The sequence below is a fragment of the Protopterus annectens genome, chromosome 12.part0 (genome assembly GCF_019279795.1).
Source record: "Protopterus annectens isolate FY-2018-M chromosome 12.part0, PAN1.0, whole genome shotgun sequence".
In the NCBI taxonomy this organism is placed as follows: domain Eukaryota; kingdom Metazoa; phylum Chordata; order Ceratodontiformes; family Protopteridae; genus Protopterus; species Protopterus annectens.
This window is the reverse complement of record NC_056746.1, coordinates 837,916,320-837,938,042: the sequence shown is the minus strand read 5'-3', so window position 1 is coordinate 837,938,042 and position 21,723 is coordinate 837,916,320. Positions and strand designations below refer to the sequence as shown.

At 41.7% G+C, this 21,723-nt stretch overlaps 1 protein-coding gene across 2 annotated transcripts in view; it reads right to left on the bottom strand.

Annotated features, from left to right (window-relative positions):
• Window positions 1–21,723, bottom strand: part of UCKL1 (uridine-cytidine kinase 1 like 1) — a 1,578,412-nt gene that overhangs the window by 996,075 nt on the left and 560,614 nt on the right. For both annotated transcript variants that reach the window (XM_044089881.1, XM_044089882.1), the window contains exon 6: window positions 6,114–6,303. In XM_044089881.1, the coding sequence (XP_043945816.1) occupies window positions 6,114–6,303 (190 nt within the window). The remainder of the gene's footprint in view (window positions 1–6,113; window positions 6,304–21,723) is intronic.

Below are 21,723 nucleotides of genomic sequence, written 5' to 3'. Positions count from 1 at the left end.
CTTCGCACTACCGATATTCGGCACAAACTGACGATTTATTTCGCGTCTTCAGTTCTTTCTAAAACTACCGAGTTTCAGGACTGATGTCAGGTCATCAGTGGTATAAAAACAGGCAGCCAATACCATTACATCAGTTTTTCTTACCCCAGATGTCAGGGGGCCCCCAAATAGGGAGCTAAGTTACGATGGAATAACACCACCAGTAAAAAGTAAATACCAATAGCCCTGTAAGGAGTGAGGAAGAGAGAGGGAGAGAGACAAGGGGACTGGATGGTGGGAAACCAGGACTGCAACAGTGAATACACTCGAACATCTACATTGATGGCAAGTGTACACAACTGTACTATGTTCTTCAAGTTTCACTGTTGCAGTCATCACACTTGGGTTGATTCCCAAAGCTGAAGAATGGGGGAAGGCAGTCAAGAAGAGTTGGGGCTGGCTAGTATGCCCTGCAGTTGCAAAACCCGCCCTTGATTTGGAAAAGATAGGCAGGTGGTAATGCTTGGTGAAGGTATGAAGAGAACTCCATGTTGCATCTTCCAGAATGTCCCTGGTAGGGACTCCTCTGAGAAAGGCTGTAGAGGTTGAAGTTGCCCTAGTGGAATGTGTTCTGACCTTCTGTGGAGGTGGTTTTCCATGGGGTTTGTAACAGAAATGGATACAGTGTGCTATCCATTTGGAGATGGTTTGTTTTGATATGGCCTTGCCCTCTGCCCTTGGTGCAAAGCTGACTAGTAACTGGTCAAATTTTCTAAAGGGCTTAGTCCTATCTAGGTAGAATCTGAGCTGTCTGTGCACATCTAAAGAGTGCAGGATCCTTCCCCACTTATTTTGAGGTTTAGGGAAAAAAGTGGGCAAATTAATAGATTGGTTGAGAGCCACACTGGACACCACTTTAGGCATGAAAGTTGAGTTAGTCCTGAGGGAGACCCTGTCAGCATAGGTTGGTACTAGGCTATCAGCCCTAGGGCCTATACAAGCCCAGCCATAACAATTCCCTGGCTATTTCTTCCCACACTATTTACTTCCCTAGACCCCTGTCTAGCAGGGCGACTGACGTGATCCCCAGGGTGAATTTCCTTTCTCCCATCCAACTGTCAAGGTTCCTTTTGAAGAGGGCCAAAGAGGCACTTTGCTTGACATGTATGGGCAATCTATTCCAGAGTCTGGGGAGTCTCTGGGTCAAGAACCTGTCCCTCCAGCATGTTTTGTTTATTGTGATAACAAGGTTTACATCCCTGGAGCGTGTGGCTCTGAGGGTTTGGGATTTCTTTAAGTGTAGTATGTCCAACAGCTCTGGGTTTGACATGGCCTTGTATGTTAAGCAGAGATCGCCTCTGAGTAGACGATATGCAACAGAGTATTGCTGGAGTTTTTTAAGGCGGTCAGTGTAGGACATCTGCTTTAGGCCTGTGATTCTTTTAGTGAGGTATTTCTGCGGCCTTTCCAGTTGTTACAGTGTTGCATGGAAAATGATGAAGGGTTCCACAGCCATGAGTGCTTGTAGCTCAGACACTCTTCTAGCTGAAGTGATGGCTAAAAGCAAGACTGTTTTCCAAGAGAGGAATTTTAACTCTGCTGAAGCTGCAGGCTCAAAGGGGGGGGGGTGAGCTTTTCCAACACAAAGTTAAGGTTCCAAGCAGGGGTAGGGGCTCTTCTTGGTGGCCTTAAGTTGTTAGCCCCTCTCAGGAACTGTTTGATGAGAGGATGTGAGAAAAGAGATGGCGCAGTGCTGTAATGTGCAGAGATGGCAGAGGCATGGACTTTAATGGAAGAGAAGAAAAGGCCCCTGTGGAGTAGGTCTGCTAGGTAATCCAGGTACGGATGGCTGTGCTGGTTCAGCTCCTTTAGTCTGGATCCAGGAATAATATCTTTTTCCACTTGTCAGCATAGGATTTTCTAGTACTGGGTCATCTGGCTTCATGTATAACATCCAGGACCTGCTTGCTTAGGCTGGCCACTGGAGGAGAAGTCAAAGAATAAGCCAGGCTGCCAGGTTCAGGGTGTTCAATTGTGGATGCAAGAACTTTCCCTTCTGCTGAGTCAGGAGAGTTGGAATCTGAGGGAGGTGCCATTGAGGCAATGGAGACAGACTGCGCAGTAGTGGGTACCAGTGCTGGCGTGGCCAGTCTTGGGCAATCTGGATTGCCCTTGGTCTCTCCTGCCTTACTTGAGTACTACTCTGGTAAGAAGAGGAAGGGGGGGATGCATAGATTGGGAGGTTTTCCCAGTGGAAGGAGAGGCCATCCACTTTCCAGGCTTTGTTGTGAGGTTCCCTGGTGCAGAATTTGCTGAGCTGGTGGTTATAGGGGGAGGCAAATAAGTCCACTTTCTGGGTCACAAGGCTGAAGGTGTTGTGGTTTAATTGCTACTCGTGTGGGTCTAAGAGATTTCTGCTTAAGTTGTCTGCCAGAGAGGTTTGGTTGCCTGGCAGGAATTGGGCTTGCAGGTGAATATGCATGGCTGAGGCCGTGTTCCAAAGGGTCATGGCTAAACTGTAGAGTGGGTAAGAGTAGGTTCCCCCCTGCTTGTTGATGTACCACATCACTGTGGAGTTGTCATTTTTGATTAGAAGAGGCCCCAGAGAGTAGGGATCTGAAAGCTGTTAGAGCGTGCTGAACAGCTAGCCTCTTTTTGGTTGATGTGCAGATGAATTTGATTTGGGCTCCAGTGGCCCTGAATGCACCTGCCTTCCAGATGTGCACCCCAGGCAAAGTCTGATGCGTCTGTGGTTAGGGTCTGGGTGGCGTAGGGTTGTGTTAAGGGAAGTCCCTTGTTGTGGTTGCATGCTGCTGCCCACCACAGGAACTCTTTCCTTAGACAAGGTATCATAGGTATGACAGTTTCCAGGTCCTGAGAATGTTGGCACCAAAGACTTTTTAAGTACCATTGAAGTTTCTTCATATGTGGTATGGCATATGGAATTAGTAGAATGCAGGAGGCCATGAACCCTAGAGCTCGCAGGATTTTCCTTGCAGATAACTGGGTTTTGGTGGCCATTTGAGAGAAGTAGCCTGTCAGACAGACTTGTTTTTCTGGAGTAAGGAATGCCATCTGGGATGCTGTGTCCAAGCTTGCTCCCAGGAATACAATTTTTTGACTAAGGACTAGTTTGGATTTCTTTTCATTGATAGTGTACCCCAGTGAGGTTAGAAGGTCCTTTACAAATGTCAGGTGCTGCAAAAGCTTTTCCTGACTGTCTGCCTGAATCAGGCAGTCCTCCAAGTAAGAGTAAATTTGAATATTTCTTTGTCTGCAAAAGGCAATGGCTGGAGCCAGGCATTTTGTGAAAACTCTGGGAGCAGTGGATAAGCCAAAGGAAAGTGCAAAGAACTGATAATGCATAGATCCTGCCCTGAAACGTAGATATTTCCTGCAGGTGTCCCTGACTGGGATATGCAGATAGGCCTCCTTTAGGTCTAGGGTGGCTAACCAGGCATCTTTGGACAGCATAGGGAGAAACTGCTGTAGGGTGAGCATTTTGAATTTTGCTACCACCAGGAAGGTGTTTAGAATGGATAGATCTAAGATTGGGTGCCAGGTGCCCTCCTTTCTGGGTACCAGGAAAAGTCTGGAATAAAAACCTTGGCCTATTTATTCTGCAGAAACAGGTTGAATTGCCCTTATGGAGAGCAGGGACTGAACTTGGTTTTGTGCCTCTGCCCACTGGTTTGGAGCAAGATCTGGAAACCCTTTTGGGGTTGGCAGCATGTGGAAATAAAATTTGTACCCCTGGGATACTATGTTGAGGACTCATTGATCGTTGGTGATGGAGGCCCAGTTTTTTGCATGGTAGGCAAGTTTTCCTCCTAGGGGCACTAGCAATTGGGCAGAGGTGAGGGGAGGAGTTGAGAAGTCATTGTGAATTATTTCCATAGGGGGGGTGGCTTAGCACTCCCTGTTTTAGAAGTGGAGGTACTCCATTGCTTAGATCTCCACATACCCTGAGACTGTTGTTGGGGGGGTCTGCTTCCCCTAGGTCTTGTCTGAGGTTGCCTTGAGGGGGGCTGGAAAGGACCAATGTTTTGAGGGCCAATACCTACTGAATCTTGAAGGCTGTACTTGCAAAAAATCTTTGACTGTCTGCATAGACTTTTTCTTCCATTTTTTTTAAAACCTCTTCTGCTTTGGTGCCAAACAGATTGTCTTTGTTCAGAGGTGCGTCCAATAATTTTGATTTGACACGGTCTGGCAAGGTCTGTTCCTTAAGAGAGGCATGCCTTCTAAGTACAGACCCTGTGACTGCTGCCCTGCAAGATGCTTCTAGAGCGTCAAACCCACATTGCAGGGTCTGCTTGCTGACTTGGCTTGCAGAATGCATAAGCTCCTGTAATTCTTTACTTTCTGCACAGTCAGGGAAGGTAGATAATTTTTGCTTAATAAGTTCCATAGTATGTTGCTGGTATTTCAGCATGTGGAACTGACAATTTAATGCTCTAATGGCAAGAGTTGCAGAGGTGTATACTTTTTTACCCCATCTGTCTAATGCTTTGGAATCCCTGTCCGAGGGGGTGGGATTCTTAGCTGTTGTTGCTTTTATTCCTTTAGGTCCTTGGGAGATGACCTCTGGGTCAGCAGTAAGATTCTTGAAAAGAAATTTGTGAGAGTTAGGGACTCTGTAGTACCTGTCATGTTTCCTGGGAGCAGGAGGTAAAGTATCAGGAGTTAGGCTGGATTCCATAAAGACATCATCCACAACATCCAGAACAGGAGGGATAGCTAAGGGTCTGTGCTGTGGTAAACCTAAAAATTCACTGAGTCGCTTTTTGGACTCAGGATAATCCTGGCATTCCCAATGGAAATGCTCTCTCAAAGTATGTAGGGTTTCACCAAAAGAAAAATCCTCTGGAGGAGAGGCAGAAAGAATGGATTCCTCTGCATCAGAATCCTCATAAGCAGATAAGGGCATGTCTTCATAATCAGAAACCTCAGAGTCGTCGTACTCTTGGTCTGATAAAGCTGCTGGGGACAAGTCTCTTTTCCTTCCCCTAATCAGCATGATAAGGTCTTCCGCCATTTTAAGCATCTGTGATTGTGGCAAGGAAGCAGGCGCTTGAGTTTATGTCACCTTTTTTTAGGCATAGCTCGTACTCTGGGCCTTAGAAACTCGGTAGTTTTAGAAAGAACTGAAGACGCTAAAGAAGTCGTCAGTTTGTGTAGAAAATCGGTAGTGCGAAGAAATTCCTCAGAAGCCGGTGCCTGCACAGCGGCTCCGGACCCATCCAAGGTAGAGACATCCCTAGGTTCCGTAGCCAAAGAAGAGTCTTGCGGCATAACGGACTCTGAATGTGTCTCGGTAGCAGCCTGCGAATCCATCAAAGTGGGCATCAGGGGCTGCAAAAGCACCTCACTGAGTACCGGCGAACTGGTGACTAGCTTAACGCAAGCATCATTGGCAGTTTTAGTCCTGTGCGGTCTGTCTCTGTCTTTATCCTTACGTTTTTTCGGAAGATCAGTAGTCAGATGGCTTACCGAAGCCATTCGGAATATGGAGATCGAGAGCGAAAGTATTTAGCTACAATAAGGGCCTGATGACAAATAGTTCGGGCGTTGAACAAAGCACAAAACCGGCAGCGAGGGGAAGTCGTGGTCTTGGCCTAAACAGGTGACACAATAAGAATCAAAATCTCTGTGTGTTATTTGCTTTCCACAGGCAAGACAATTGTTAACTTTTTCTGACATCGGTTAGAGCAAGAAAAAAGGATCCCCAATGGGGTACTTAGCTTTAGAAGACTTCAACTTCAATTTCGGGAACGAAAACTCAGGTAGCAGCCAGCTGGCACTCGTGCAAACTGCTTCTGCTTCGGATGCCTTGGCAAGAAAGACTGATGTAATGGCGGCTGCCTATTTTTATACCACTGACGACCTGACATCAGTGCTGAAGTGACAGCAACCGACGCAGAAATACTAAGCCTCTGGTATTCGGGCCGACTGAGGTCTATCTCTGGCAGGATAACCCAAGTGTGATGACTGCAACAGTGAAACACAAAGAACATCAGTAGTTCCAAAATTTACACAGCATTAAAAAGAAACAGGTGCTAGAGACATGAATATATGGCATGGAGGAAAATAAGCAAACTTCAGCCTTTTTCCTAGTGTTGCTCTTGACTTACCTCTAGGTACTACAATATCTGCTAAGCGCATAGTTGGCTCGATGTATTGTTCAAAAGCTGGCTTCACAAATTTGTTGTACTGTTTGATGACACCTTCAATATCACGACCCCGCTCAGAAATATCTCTTCTTAAGCGTCGTACCAACCTAATGTCTGAATCTGTATCAACAAAAATCTTCATGTCCACAAGCTGTAACACAGATGAGAAAGAGATGAGATTGATGCAGAAGGGCATAAAGTCTGAGAAGAAAACATGCATCATAGAATAACCTCAATGTGTTCTACGGTGTTAAGTGCTTGGACTCTGCAAACAAGTAAAATGCAATACATCAGTTTTTCTGGACTCTGAAAACAAGTAAAACAAAATCAACCAGATTTTCAGGTGCTTCACACCTGCATAAGATAAAAATAAGGTCCCGAGAGCTTTGTCTAGGGTTAAATCTATGGATGTCATAGTTGCCATTGAAATCCAGCTTTGGCTAGAATTAACCGCTCATTAAAAAAAATTCAGATGTGTGACTTGGGTCAAACTATGCATTCAACCTTATTTATGGCCATCAACTTTTGGTACTGACTAAGAAGAACAGACATAAAAGTGGCAGAGATGATGAGGTTTCTTTGCAGAACTGTTGAACTTAATCTCTTGAGAGAGAGAGAGAGAGAGTGAGGAGCTCAGTAATCTATGATGTTCTCAAGAGTACAGCTTCTGCTATTCCACATTTAGCTGAGTTGGTTTATGTACATTGTCAGGGTGCCCTGAAAGGCTCCCACAGAAGATGCACTAGGTGTGGCCCCTGAAATAAGAGTGCAAGGTAGGCCCAGGCATGCTGGAGGGATTAGTTATGCCTTTCAGCTTGCCTTGGAATACCCAAGGATCCCACAGGACTAGCTTAGAACTGTTGCTAGGGATAGTGAAGCATGGCCTACTCTGCTCAGCATGCTACCATCAAAACCTTGAGTAAGACAAGTGTTTTATAAAAAGGATGAATGAAGCATCAATATGAATAACAGCCTTTTTTAGACGTTTTTAATTTGCAGTTTATACTTTTTTTCTAACAATGTGTCACCTCTGTGTATTATCTCAAAAAGCAGTCTTCCTTACAATAAAGAACTGATTTTATCTACTATCTATTGCTGGTCTTAAATTCTGTGTGCTACTGATCCTGTCTACCATATGCAGCTGGCCTTACTTACCATCTACAACTGGTGCTATCTACTATATGCAGTTGATCTTACCTACCATATGGAGCTAGTCTTACCATATACAGATGGCATTACTCACCATACTTAGCTGATCTTACCTACCATATGAAAATGATCTTAACTTCCATCTGCAGCTGTTATTACATACCATGTGCAGTTGATCCTACCTGCCATATGCAGCTGATTTTACTTACCTCTGCAAACGATCTTACCTACCATATGCAGCTTGGCCTGCACACCATCTGCAGTCTTTGCCCACCTACCATACACAGATGACCTTACCAAATGAAGTTGATCACATCTACCATATGCATCTGGTCTTAGTAACAATCTACATCTAGTCTTAACATCAGCAGTTGATTCTACCTACCACATGCAGCTTAATGGTTCAAAGGTTCATAGGTATATAATACACTGAAGACCACCATGTTCTTTATAAGCCTAGCCATCCAATCCAACCCAGTTGTGTTTCTGTGGCTCATGAGCATTTATTAGGAGGGGATATGTTAGTTAGGAAATCTCCAGAAGTTATGTGGAGGAGTATGTTGGTTTGGGCATGGAGGCCAGACCTGTGGTGAATTTCTGATTTCCCATCCATTGGTCAAGGTTACACTTAAATAGGGTTAGGGATGCTTCACACAGATGGGAGCCTGTTGCAGAGCACAGGGATCTTTAGACACATATCCGTCTCACCAAAATGTCTTATTTATGTCAAAAGCAAAATTTAAATCTTTGGATCTAGTGGTTCTGATGCAGCTGATTTTGCAGATGTGAAAAAAGTCCATCAGAGCTGGATCCAAGGATGCCTTTTAAGCCAAGAATAGATCACCTCTCAGTAACCCATAGTTGACAGAGTACAGAAATGGGGCTTTAAAGCAATCCATACAGGACAATGTGTTTATACCCTGGATTCTTCTGGTAAGAAACTTTTGTGGGCATTTCAACTGTTGCATATGTCTGGTCAGGTATAGGATGACAGGGTCATTATACTCAAATGATGTGTCTGATAAGGGCGAAATAAAGTGGCACTCTATCTTCTTTGAACCTGAATGCCATGCCCTTACTTATAAGTTTGGTGACATGGAATGATTTTTTTATTACCTTGACCACATGTTGGTCAAAGGCCAGATTACTGTCTATACATGTTCCCAGATCCCTAACTAATGCAGAAACTCTTAACAGGTGTGTTATTGATGGAGTAATTAGCCTGGGTGGCAGTTCTCCCAAAATGCACTACAATGCATTTCTTGGCAATAAGCTTTAGTCTTTGACTTTGGCACCAGTCATTTGTCTGTATTAGACCATCTAGTAAGATATCTGTGACATGGGGACAATCTATGACAGCTCCCAATATGCAGTCATCTGAGAACTTGGACAGCCAAAGGCCCTTAATATTAGCCTTTACTTCAGAAAAGTAGATGCCAAATAGGAATGCACCCCACTGATGACCAGTCTCTTAGTGGAGGTGGTATCACAAATTCTGACTTCCTGGGTCCTATCTGTGAGCCAGCTAGCAATCCAGGGAGTTTCATAGGGGTTTATGTCCAGTTTGATGAGCTTGTTAACTACATCCAAGTGGGGTATGGTATCAAATGCCTTAGACAGGTCCAGGTAGGTGGCATGCACCATTTTTTCCCTCATCCACTGCCTTGGTAACCTTCTCAAAGAAGTTCACCAGATTAAGTAGCTATGACCTTCCCTTGGCAAAGCCATACAGGGTTGGGGGCCAGTGCCTGAAGGTTGCCTATGTCTTTGTTGATCACTTCTATGATAAGCCATGCATTTATTTTATTTAATTTACATTTGTTGACCAGGTATGTCCAACTGAGCTGAAGAGCCCTTTTTCAGCGGAGGCCTGAGGAGAAAAGCTCCATACATTAGACAGTTTTACATTTAAAAACAATTTACAACAATAACATAATACACAGTTTATACAATACAAAAACCACAATTTTCAGAAATGTATAGAATGAGAAATAATTAGTATGAACTTAGGACATTACTAAGTGAAAGAGAGATCATGTTAAGACATCTTCAAGAAAATCTTCGGAAATGTAACTACTAAGAGAACAGGATGTATAAGCTTAGGACTATACTTAGTGTATTAGGGAACATATTTAGAAGTTTTGTTAGACAGTATGTGTGTCATCAGATGAACCACAAAGATTTTGTTAGATAGTATGTGTGTCATCCGATGAGCCAGTAAGGTGTTGGTAGATCAGGTGGTGAAGTTCACCTAATGATTTGTGAGGGGGAGTACAGAGCAGGGGGGTTGATTTTTCTTAGATGAGGGAAACATTTATGGGGGGGGCAAGTACAGTGGCAAGTCCAGTGGCATTTTAGATATTCCTTGATGATGCTCTTAAATTGTTTTGGATGAGTGCGGGTTCTGATTTCAAGACGGAGCGTATTCCAGGGCATAGCAGGGTGGTAGTTAGGGTAGGTATGTTGCAACAGGATTTGGTCTTAGGTTTGTAGATTTGTAGTAGGTCTCGGGTAGAGCTCCGAAGGGATCTGGATGGAGTATAGTGGGAGATTAGGGGGGATAGAACTGGGCAGTAGGAGGGCTGGTATAGGATAGAGTGGAAGATTTGGAGCTGAGAGAGGAGAAGCTGCTGGGGTAGTTCTGGCCAGTTTAGATGTTTTAGAGAGAGACCATGGTGGGATTTGTAAGGTTGTTGGGCAGCAAATATGACTACCTTGTTGTAAGAAGACTCTAGTTTTGTTAGTAAGGATGAGTTGAGATTTGTGAGAATTTGGGAGCTGTACAGTAGAGTAGGTAGGAGGTACGCATGAGAGAGTGATCTTGGCTTCAGTAGTCAGAAACTTCTTGTTTCTGTACAGGAGCCCTAATTTCTGGTGGGTTTTTCTGATGCAATTATTCATGTTGGTCAAATTAAGGTTGATCATCGATGGTGATGCCGAGGAGTTTTGTGCTGGATTCCACCTCAATGGGTGTGTTATTAAGTGATAGTAAGGAGAAGGAGGATTTGATGTGGTTAACATTTTTAGGAAGAAATAGTGACAATTTAGTTTTTTTGGAATTGAGGATGAGTTGATTGTTGGAGAGCCAGGTTTCAATTGAATTAAAGGATTGCTGGGTAGCTGATACTAGCTGGGAGGGAGGGTTGGCAATGGTAATGATCGTAGAGTCATCAGCATATTGAACTACAGAAGACTGGGGGCAAAAGGTATGTAGTAGATTGGTAAAAATACTGAAAAGTAGTGGCCCAAGAATAGATCCTTGGGGACCCCCATTTTAACTGGGAGAGGAGGAGATAGTACAGAGTGCCATCTCACTGCTTGCAGCCTATCACTGAGGTAGCTGGAGAATCACACAACAGTATCAGATGAGAAATTAAGGTTATTCAGCTTGTCCAAAAGCCTTTGAGAGGTCTAAGAATAAGCAAGAGACAAGTCTGTTGTCATCTCTGGCTAGAGAAATAGTGTTAAGGAAAGATAATAGGGCTGTAATAGTGGTATGTTTCAGTTGGAAGCCATGCTGAGTGGGTGTGAAGAGATTTTCCTGTATAAGATATTGCATGGCTTGTTTGTATATGCATTTTTCCAGAACTTTAGAAAGAGGGGAGCGGATAGCGATAGGTCTAAAATTAGTTATGTCTGTGGAGTTACCTCCTTTATGTATAGGTATTGTGTAGAATTGTTTCCAGATAGAAGGAACTTTAGATTCTGAGACAGAGTGATTGATTAGGATAGAGACAGGAAGTGCAAGCAATTCAGCCGCTATCTGAAGGAAATATGAGGGAATGTGATCAGCTGATAATGAGCATGGTTTCAGCTTGGAGAGTAGAGATTTGATATAGCAGGTAGAGACTGGTTTAAATGAAAAAGTTGAAGCAGGGTTAGTAGTTAGGGCAGATTCATAGGAGATTTGAAAGTTTGATATAGAGGGGTTAGGATTAGGATTGATTAGTTTAGATATAGATTCAATAAAGTAGGTATTGAAGGTGAAGGCTGTTTCTTCTGGTGTTTTGTCTGGACAGGGATTAGGGGAGCTTGGATTACCGGGGTGTAGTATTTGGTTTATAGCATTCCAGAATTTTTTTGGATCTGCTTTTAATGCTGTTGGAGGATTGAAATAGAAGTTTTTTTGTCCTTATTAATGAGTTTTTTGTCTGGTTTCTTTGTTCATTATATCTTTGCAGGTATATAGAGAGCTTAGTTTGTGTCCATTTTGACCAGAACCTGTCTCTAACTTTCATAAGAGTGCGGGTAGTTTTTGATCGCCATGGTGATATGTTAGATTTTGTGTGTACTTTACGGAGGGGGGCAAGTGAGTTTAGGATGTTAAGGAAGGTTGAATTAAAAGTTAGGACTGCTTCATCAAGTGGAAGTTGGGAGAGGATTTTCCAGTTAACTCTATCGAGGAGAGTATTAAAAGTTTTGGGGTGGAAGTTTGATAGTTTGCGGCAAATAATAAATATGTGAGGGTTAGAGTAATGGGGAGTATATCTGAGCACTTTTATTGGGGAGTGATCACTCAGTGTGTTTGGTAGGGTTTCTGGGTTGTGACATTTGGAGGGATTAGAGACTAGGATCCAGTCTAAAAGGGTGCTAGATGTGTGTAAGTTATTAGTGTGGGTTGCTTGACTGATTAGTTGGAAGAAGCCATATAGACTGATGTGATGTGAAGAGTTAGAATTACTAAAATTTAACCAGTTAAAGTTTACAACCCCAAGAAAGATAGTTTCATTGGGAATGTGAATGGAAAAGTAGGAGAGGATGGTTTCCAGTAAGGGAATGTTATCCCCTGGTGGAAGACACATGACTGCCACTGTAATAGTGGTGTAGTTGTTGAGTTTGAGGTTAGCTGTCAGTAATTCAGCTTGGGGAAATAATGGAATAGGTTCAGTGGTATTTGTATGTGTGAGGTTGTTTGAGTAGACTACAGCTACTCAACCTCCTTTTTTCTTTTGGCAATCCAGGCAAAGTATATTATATGCTGGAGGGAGAATGTCTTTGTCTATAGGTTTTGGGGGTTTAGCCAAGTTTCTGGTTGTGGTTGGATATCCATGCATGAAGCTGGCTGATTTTATTAAGCATGCTTCTGGTACTGATTGAGTAAAAGGGCAGATGTCTGTTTGGGATGGGTGATTGGCCTGGGTATGGGGATGTATTGAGACTAGTAGTGGGGTTGGGAGTTGGTCCTGGGTTAGGATGTATGTCTCCTGATAGCAGCAGGAGTTTAGGGTGGTGGTTGGCTTTAATTCTTATTGCAAAGTAGGTAAGGTATTTTGTTTTACTTTTGGTAGATGAGGAGTGAGAGGAAGGATTTTTTATTCTAGGCAGCTGGACATTCATAGGAAAGAAAGGTGCAGAGATAGCAACAGACAGCTGAGGAGAAGGGAAGCTGTTTGTGTGGGGATTTGTGGCAGGTTTTGGAAATGGGGATAGATGTGTGGTATATGATGTAAGGGTGAGAAGAAGAAATAGTTGAGGTAGGAGTAGAACTGAGAGAGTAGAGATATTCATGGTTGACTGGAAATGTATTTTAGATTGGAACAATAGGTATAGTATATTATAGTAGGGTTGTTATTTGACTAGGGTGTTGAGAAAGTGAAGAAAATATGTATTATATGTGGGAAGGGGAGTAGGGTGGACTTTTTGAGTATAGTTAGTTTTGGATATGGAAGGAGAGGGGAGGGACTTAAGGTTTTGTTGAGCAAGACAGGAAGAGGAGGGGCACAGGGTGGGTGCGACAGTATGATTAGGTTTAAAGGAAATTATATTAAACTAGTCAGATGAATAGGTCTGTAGTTTCTGAGGTCGGTTAATGGTTCGTCCTTGTGAAATGGGATAAACATTGCAGTCCTCTAGTCTTGTGAAGCATAGCATGTTTTTAGGCAATAGCTGAAAAATGACTCAAGTTGTTCTGACAGGTTATGATTTAAGCTATTTAGGAGGCATCCTGGGATGTTGATGGGGCCCATTAAGGCTGTAATTTTGGCCTTAGGGAGCAATGCCAGGACCTGCTCCCTGTTAATAGTTGGGGGGGTTACTAGTAGGTATTTCAAGGGGGATGTGGGGGGAAGTGGAGTGTGAAGCATGAGCTGAATTTGTCAGTCAGCAAATTTGTTAAGTCGCTCTGTTCAGTGAAGGTGGCACTACTGACCATCATTTCAGCACACTAATGTGTGTTGTCTTTGAGGTATCAGACATAGCTGAAGAAGGCCTTGTAGTTGTCTTCAGCCTGTAAAGCTTTCTTCACCTCATAATTGGCCTTGTTGGACTTAATTAGTCTTCTTATCATTATGGGAGTTGTTCCTCCTGATTTTAGCCATGACTTTTCTCCTTTTGTTATACACCCTATTAAGGTTAGGATTCCACCAGTGTGATTTGTTAGAGTCTGTTTTGAACTTACTTGTAGTAGGTACATCAGCCTCGATACAGCCATTTACATGATTGTGCTGGGTCTATGTGAACAATTCGGCATAGGTAGCTGTGAACTCGGGGTTGGAAGGGGGCAGAGAAATTTTGACCAACTATCGCTTAATAGGATGTAGTTTGCTTTGGAATAGTTCCTAAATGTTACAGGGTTTGCTGTGTTTACAAGAGTTGATTTTTTATTTCAAAAGAGAAAACTTTATGGTCTGACCTCACCAGTGAGAAGTTGACATGGGGGAGGGGGTACAACACTCTCCTACATTGGATAAGTACCAAGTCCAGTATGTTTGAACCTCTGGTATGTGCACACACTACCTGGTCAAGGGTAAAGTCCAAGAATCTTTGTGCCTGCAAGTATAAGGCACTGTATGTTTCCCAGTCTACAGAGAGGTAGTTAAACTCTCCATGAATAGGGTATTTGGTTTAATGGTGATTGCCTCCATCAGGTCTTGGTATGAGCTATGGGAGTCTAGGTACACAGAGGGTGACCTATACTTTACTATGACATAGTATGGGACTTTATCTATGGTGCTTTGCATGTGGATAATTCCAGGGTATTGTCCTGTTTAACCAAATTACACTTACATTTGTTGCTAATATAAACTGAGACTCCTCCACCATTTGTCCCTGTCTATGCAGCTTATGGCCTAAATCTGCGGAAGGCACTGAAGCCTTGTACTGCCACAGTACTTTCTGAATATCAGTAGGTTTGTCAATTTGGCATTGCCCAAAAAAGGCTATAACTGGGTAGCTAACATTTTAGCCAATATTCAGAAGCTTACAGGAGACAGTGTAGACCACCCTTTGCAGAGCAATGTGGTTTGTTAACCACGTCCTCCTATGCTGACAAATACTGAATCCCCCTGGAAAGAGGCTAGAAAATACGTCAATTACTGAAGTCAATCATCTTTTGTTTGTACTGTGTAACCATCCTTCATAAAGGTAGGGTGCTGCTCAATGCAAGACACATACCTGCCTGAGACTCACAGAGATCAACATCTCTCTTCATATAGTTCAAGGAAATATGTCTCAGGTCAATAACTCCCACACAGTCTAGGACAGAATCATATTTGAACCTGTGGTGTAGTGATTTGAGTGCATGCACGACTTGGCGGATCCAGGCTCCACATAAGCAACTAACCATTATCTTCTTGTTTAATTCGGGGAGTGGAGCATCTGGGATTTGCCTATGACAAGAGTCCTGGGTAATGTGTTGGCTTGCCTAATGGGCTTTGTTCTTGGGGCTCCATTGGGTGCAGGCATATATTTGGTGTTTGGAGTTTTTGTTGAGTGCTTTAGAGATTGCTGAGGATAGGCACTACTATTTCTAGGCTTAGGAAGTTTTAAGTTTAGGAAGACTCTTTTTTAGCGTGCCAGTATACATTGGTATGTGTGTGGTGGACATCGTGTGGTGGATGTAGTGTGTGTGTTCTTGACAACCTTGTTTATATATGACATTTCTACCTGCAGTGAAACCGTGTATGTGCATTTCTCATGTACTGTGTTTTGTTACTATAAGGATTAAATGATTGTCTGTAAATATGAGACAATTGTTACATTGCATCAGGATGCTCATATCATCCAAGCTGGTTAAGGAGGCATTTGGAAATTGCATATCCATGTTGTCCTGACCTGTATTTGGGTGGGCTACTGTAGCTCAAGGACTGGGTTACACAGATGTTTCCTCGGGTAGTCTCTCGGGTTTGTCACTAGACTAGTTTAGATTAAGCCTAAATGTGACAGAAGTGTTGGCTAATCTGAAAACTAGATGCTCTAAACTTGAGTCTGTGCAATGGCTTTGTTTTTGTCTCACAAAGTTACAGGTTTCAGTTCTAAGGAGGTTTTATAGATAGAATTTACTTTCTGTGTGTTTGAATCTGTACAGAGCACTGTTAACCTCTTGACATAACAACACCAAAAAAGACTGCTTGCAAGTGTAACACCACAACGAAACAACTTAAACTACCTTGACACAATTTCAAGTATTAAACACCCTTAGAATGATTTAAAGGCAAAATCAACAAATAAAGCAAAAATAAAGCACTCGCATGCTAAACAGCTAACTGAAGTGCAAAACAATAAAATAAATCTCTTATCTGCCAAGGATTTATTTATTTTATTTACTTGACATTTGTTAACCAGGAGGGTCTGACTGGGTCACAAGACCCGTTTTCAGCAGAGGCCAGGGGAGAAAAGCTCCACAATTTTAGAAAATTACAAGACTTACAAGCAAACTACACTATATATATATATATATATATATATATATATATATATATATATATATATATATACGTATACAGTGAGCACATTGCTAATTTAACTGTGATAACGCTTTACACAAAACTTGTAAGAAAAATTAGTAGACATAAGTATACAGTAAATACATTACACATTTATCTTGATCCTTTACACAAAACTATAAATTTGACCGGACTTTTACAAATTTGACAAGATTTTTAACATGATTCAGTGCTACTGCCTCAGTGATAGCATATTTGCACAATACCATTCTTCAGGTTTGCATTGGAAAAATACCTGTGCTGTTTAGCTATAAGGCGGCAGAAAGATAGGAGTAGTATGGTACATGTTTCTAGTCTTGACTGCATAACGGTAGTGGACATGTTAATGTAAGTGAAGGAGGTATAGGAGGGCAGATTGTGTATTAGCCTATGGTTATGCTTGTGCATAGCCATGATTTATTTAGGTGTTCCTTTAGGAAGGCTATAAAGAAAGGTAGGCTAGGAGTGAAACTAATGTTGGGAGAGAGGATATTCCAAGATTTTGCAATAGCGTGTGAGTAAAGAGATTTTCCTGGGTTTCTACAAGGTTTGTAGATTTCAAGGAGGTTTTTATCTTCAGATCTGAGGGGTCTGTTTGGATTGTAACATTGTATTAGGTCTTCTAGAGGTGGACAGGCAGCGGGTCTATAAAACAGGTTATGTGTTATAATTAGATGTGCATATGAAAGCTGTTGTGTTAATTCTAACCATTTTAATTCTTTGAATGATGTACAGTGATATATACAGCAGTTGGGAGTTGGTGTGAACTTTGCAACTTATTTATTTTTATTTATTTTATTTTACATTTGTTGACCGGGATAGTCCAACTGGATATATGTCCATTTTCAGCGGAGGCCCAGGGAGAAAAGCTCCAGATAACACAAAACATAACAGATACGAGTCAAACATATTTACAAAGCCCTCTAGTAGGTACTCTCAATATACACAGTGTGTAATAGTATACAAAAACAACAGGTTGCAGCAAGCTATTATGAGCAAGAGATGCGTACAGTATTAATTTAAATAAGGGATTGAATAAAAAGTGATTAATCAGGGTTAGTACAGGAACAAAGCCAGTGCTCTTTAAAATACTGTTTGAGGCCTTTTATGAAGAGACTTAAAGAAGGTTCGAGGGTAAGGTTAGATGGAAGTGAATTCCAAGTTTTACCAACGACATTGGCAAACAGGGAGTTGCTGGCTGAGTTAATGGCTTTGTGGGTTTGGACCAACAGTTTATTGGATGATCTTAGTTGCCTTGAATTACTGTATGGCTTTATGATACTTCTGAGTGCTGGAGTATTTTCAGGGTGGTACAGAATTTTGTGTGCTACTATAACCTGATTGAACAGAAGTAGGGTAGGCATTTCTAGCCACCCGAGAAGACTGAGGTTTTGACAGTTATGTGTCCTATATGTTGAGCCTACGGCAAATCTGGCAATATGGTTGTAACAGTGAGAGAGCTCACTAAGTTCCGTTTTGCTCAAATTGGAGAGTATGGGGGAGGCATATAGAAGGGTAGAGAAGTAGGTGTGAGCAGGCGATTGCAGTCCTAGCTAATGGAGTTAGAAAAGGTTTGTTTCTATATAATGAGCCAAGCTTCTTATTAATGGCTTTTATAGTTTTATTGATATTCAGATCAAATTTGAGATTATTGTCCACTATTACTCCTAAAAGCTTAGTATGGTCATCTGGAGAGATAGAGGTACCGTTGTTTGATGTTATGCAGAAGGAAATTGGGGTGGATCTACTGATGGGAGTAAAGAGGAGCAGTTTAGTTTTGTTGGGAATTAACAACAGACGGTGATCAGAGAGCCAATTTTCAACTGTGTTAAATGTGTTTTGTGTTAAGGTTTGCAGGTCTAAAGAGAAGGAGGCCGTACAGATCAGGGTAGAATCATCTGCATATTGAATGCAGGTTGCATCAGGGATGGCAGTATGAAGATTGCTGATGAAAATAGAAAAGAGTAGAGGACCTAGAATAGAGCCCTGAGGGACATCAAGGGTGAGAGGTAGCAGGGTGGACAGTTTGCCCTGCCATAATACAGCCTGTTGTATGCCATTCAGACAGGATAGGAACCACTGAATAGCATGGTTATCTAGGGAGATGGATTTTAGGGAATGGATGAGTAATTTGTGGTTGACCATATCAAAGGCCTTTGACAGGTCTAGAAATAGGGCTGAAGACAACCTGTTGTTGTTCCTATTGTGGAATATGGTATTTGTAAAAGAAAGGAGGGTGGAGGTGGTGCTGTAATGTGGCCTAAAACCATGCTGAGAGTTGGCAAGCAGACCGTTCTGAATGAGACAGTCCATAAGCTGCTTATGAACGCACTTCTTCATTAATTTGGCTAGTGGTGAGAGAATGGCAATGGGTCTGTAGTTGGACTTTGTTGTAGCATTGCTCTAACTTTGTTTTGGTGGAGTTCTGCAGATTGGTTAGCATACAGGAACTGTACAGACGTCATGGAAGCAGGAATGTTTTAGCCATGGTAGTTTTGGTTGTAGTAGTAAGGAATTGTCTGTTTCTGTAGAGTATTCTTCGTTTTTTATGTTTTTTTTTATATTTTGTTGAACATGAGGGTCAAAGTTGAGTTTATCATCAATTATAACACCAAGTAGTTTAGTTTCTTGAACGATGTCCAAGATGGTATTGTCGGCTGCATAAATATTTAGTTGGCCTGGGTTGAGGGTGGTATTTTTGGGGTGGAATATCATAAGCTTGTTTTCTGGTGGGATTTAGAAAGAGTTGGGACTCTGTAAGCCATGATTCAACTGCTGAGAAAAATTGTTGGGTTTTGATTAGCAGCTCAGGAAGGGTGTGGGAGGTGCAGATTAAGGTTGAGTCATCTGCATACTGTATTGAAGTTCCTGGGGAAGAGGAAGTGTACAGGTTATTGGTGAATATGTTAAATAGTAAGGGACCTAATATATAGCCTTGGGCTACTCCTGTGGGGTTTGGTAGGAAGGGGGAGAATTGGTTTGACCATTTAACTACTTGTTTCCTATCATGGAGGTAACTTTGGAACCACTGTAGTGTGGAGGAGGAACAACCTAGGATAGATAGTCTGTTAAGTAGTAAAGTGTGTTGAACAGTACAAATGCTTTTGAGAGGTTTAGAAATATTGGTGCTACTAGATGACCGTTGTCTCTGGCTTTGTTAATGGTGTTTGTAAAGGACAGTAGTGCTGTGGATGTGCTGTTATTTGGCCTGAAACCATGTTGAGTTTGAGATAGCAGGTTGTTTTGGAGTAGATATTTCATGATTTGTTGGTGAATACACCTTTCCATGACTTTGGACAGAGAGGAAAGTACTGATATTGGGCAAAAATTATAGATTTCCGTGGATATGTAATTGAGTTGGCAGTGACTTTTAGGTATTGGGGTGGGAGATTGCTGATGTGGAACAGGATTTGAGCTTGAGTAGTATTTTTTTATTTGAGAGGTGGGTATGGGATGGACAGTGAAGGTATTGGTGGAGCTATTTTGTTGCTTAGTGGTATAGTCATGGAATTGATCTTTTGTGGGGGGTATTAAGGAATTGTTGGTGTGTAAGTTTAGTTGCGAATTACCTGCATTTGTAGAGGTGAGTGTGTATGTTTAGTTGTGAATTACCTGAGTTTGTAGAGGTGAGTAGGTCTACTATGGATTTTATGAAATATTTGTTAAATTCTTCAGCAATTTTGTACTGGGGGCACTAGGTGAGGGGGATGATGGAACAGGATTAAATCAGGACCTCCCAGAGTGTGTCAATGGTGCAAAGCAGATGGGATCTCTGGGAAAATGAAAAGAACACACTATGTAGTAAGGGAGCTTTACTCATGTGCAACACTGGATTGCTGGGCGGGCACTTAGTATCATGGATATAAGGAACACAATGGGATTGAAAGTACTTAAATAGGTTACACAACAGACAATAACAATGAAAGAGGGGACAGAGTGACTTTGGAAGCCAGACTGCAATAAAGGACAGAAGATGGAGACATGGCCTTTAAAAACACAAGAGAAGGGTTGAGGACTGAAGAAAATTCAAACTGGAGCTTAAATCCAGTGATTAGAATTTCAGAAACATTTAGCTTAATGTCTCAGTGAGGGTGAGGCAGACTCAAAGAACATGGGAAAAACAGTAGCAAGACAAACTGGAATGCAACTTTAAGCAGATATATAAAAACTACTGAAGCACAAATTCTGAAGAAGCGTTTACAATACTGCCAATACTCCAATCCATGACAAATTAATGCACCAGACTACTAGAATGCAGTTTTCAGCAAGTATATACACCTATAAAATGTACTGAAGCACAAATTCTGAAGAATAATTCACAATACTGCCACTACTGCAATCCTAACACAGGACATAAATGAAGCTCAGATATGGCAGTAGATCACAGTCCTACCACAACTGTCAAAGAACTACAATACTGAGACCTCAAACTGGGCTCAAAAATAAACGCTACCTTTTAAATGTAATTCTACTTATGGAAACTATAACTGCAGTGTAATGTATAAACAATACTAAAATCTTGCAGTAAAACACAATCTTCACACAACTGCAAATGAAGCTACAAACCTAAGGTCTCATAACAAACTAAAAATGCAAACATAACTTTTTTGGCTAAAACCACGGACAAAAAGCAGAGAAGTAAAAAAAATATCACAACATAGCACTACAAGTGCAATGTAAACTATTCAAGCAGAATTTAAATAAAAGCTTTTTTTCTTCCCTTTTGATAAAAACTTGCATCTCACAGCTTTCAGAGTCTTGAACAAAAGACCCTGGGTGGATTGTACATCTGTGCTATATACAGCAAACTTGCTGGAGTGTGATCCAAACAGATAAAGCCAATACTGCAGCTCAAGCCTATGGTTAGGATTTCAGAAACTTTTAGCTTAATGCCTCAGTGGAGGGTGGGCAGACTCAAAGAACAGGGGAAAAACAGTAGCAAGGTAAACTGAAAAGAAATTGAATGCAACTTTAAACAGGTATAGACATCTGTGAAAAGTAATGAAGCACAAATCCTGGAGAAGAATTAACAACATTGCCACTACTGCAATACCACCATAAACTAATGCACCAGATACAGCTATAAAAAGTACTGAAGCAAAACTCCCGGAGCAAAATTCACAATCCTGCCACTACTACAATATTACCACAGACTGAGGTACCAGACTATGCAGAAATCTACTGGTAATGTTGTACTAAATGACTACATGAGCCTCAAACTGGCAACAGATCACAGTCCTGCCACAACTGTCAAGGAAGCTAAGAGATTAAGGCCCAGGACTGGGTTCAAAATTGAAAAAGCTACCTAGCAAAGGAAAAACAGTAGCAAGGTAAACATAAAGGCACTGGAATGCAACTTTAAGAGGTATATACAGCTATAAATATACTGAGGCATAAATCCTGGAGCTGAATTTACAATACTGCAATTACTGCAATCCCACCACAGACTAAAGCACCAGACTACTGGAATGCAACTTTACGGAGGTAAATGCAGTTATAAAAAGTACTGAAGCACAAATACTGTCACTACTACAATCCTACCATAGAATAAGGCACCAGACTAAACAGAAGTTTACCAGTAACACTGTAATAAATGACTACATGAGGGTCAAATCTGGCATTAATCACAGTCCTGCCAAAAATGTCAAAACAGCTGCAAGAATGTGGTCCCAGACTGGTTTAAAATAGAAAAAGCTACCTTTTACATGTAATTCTACTCA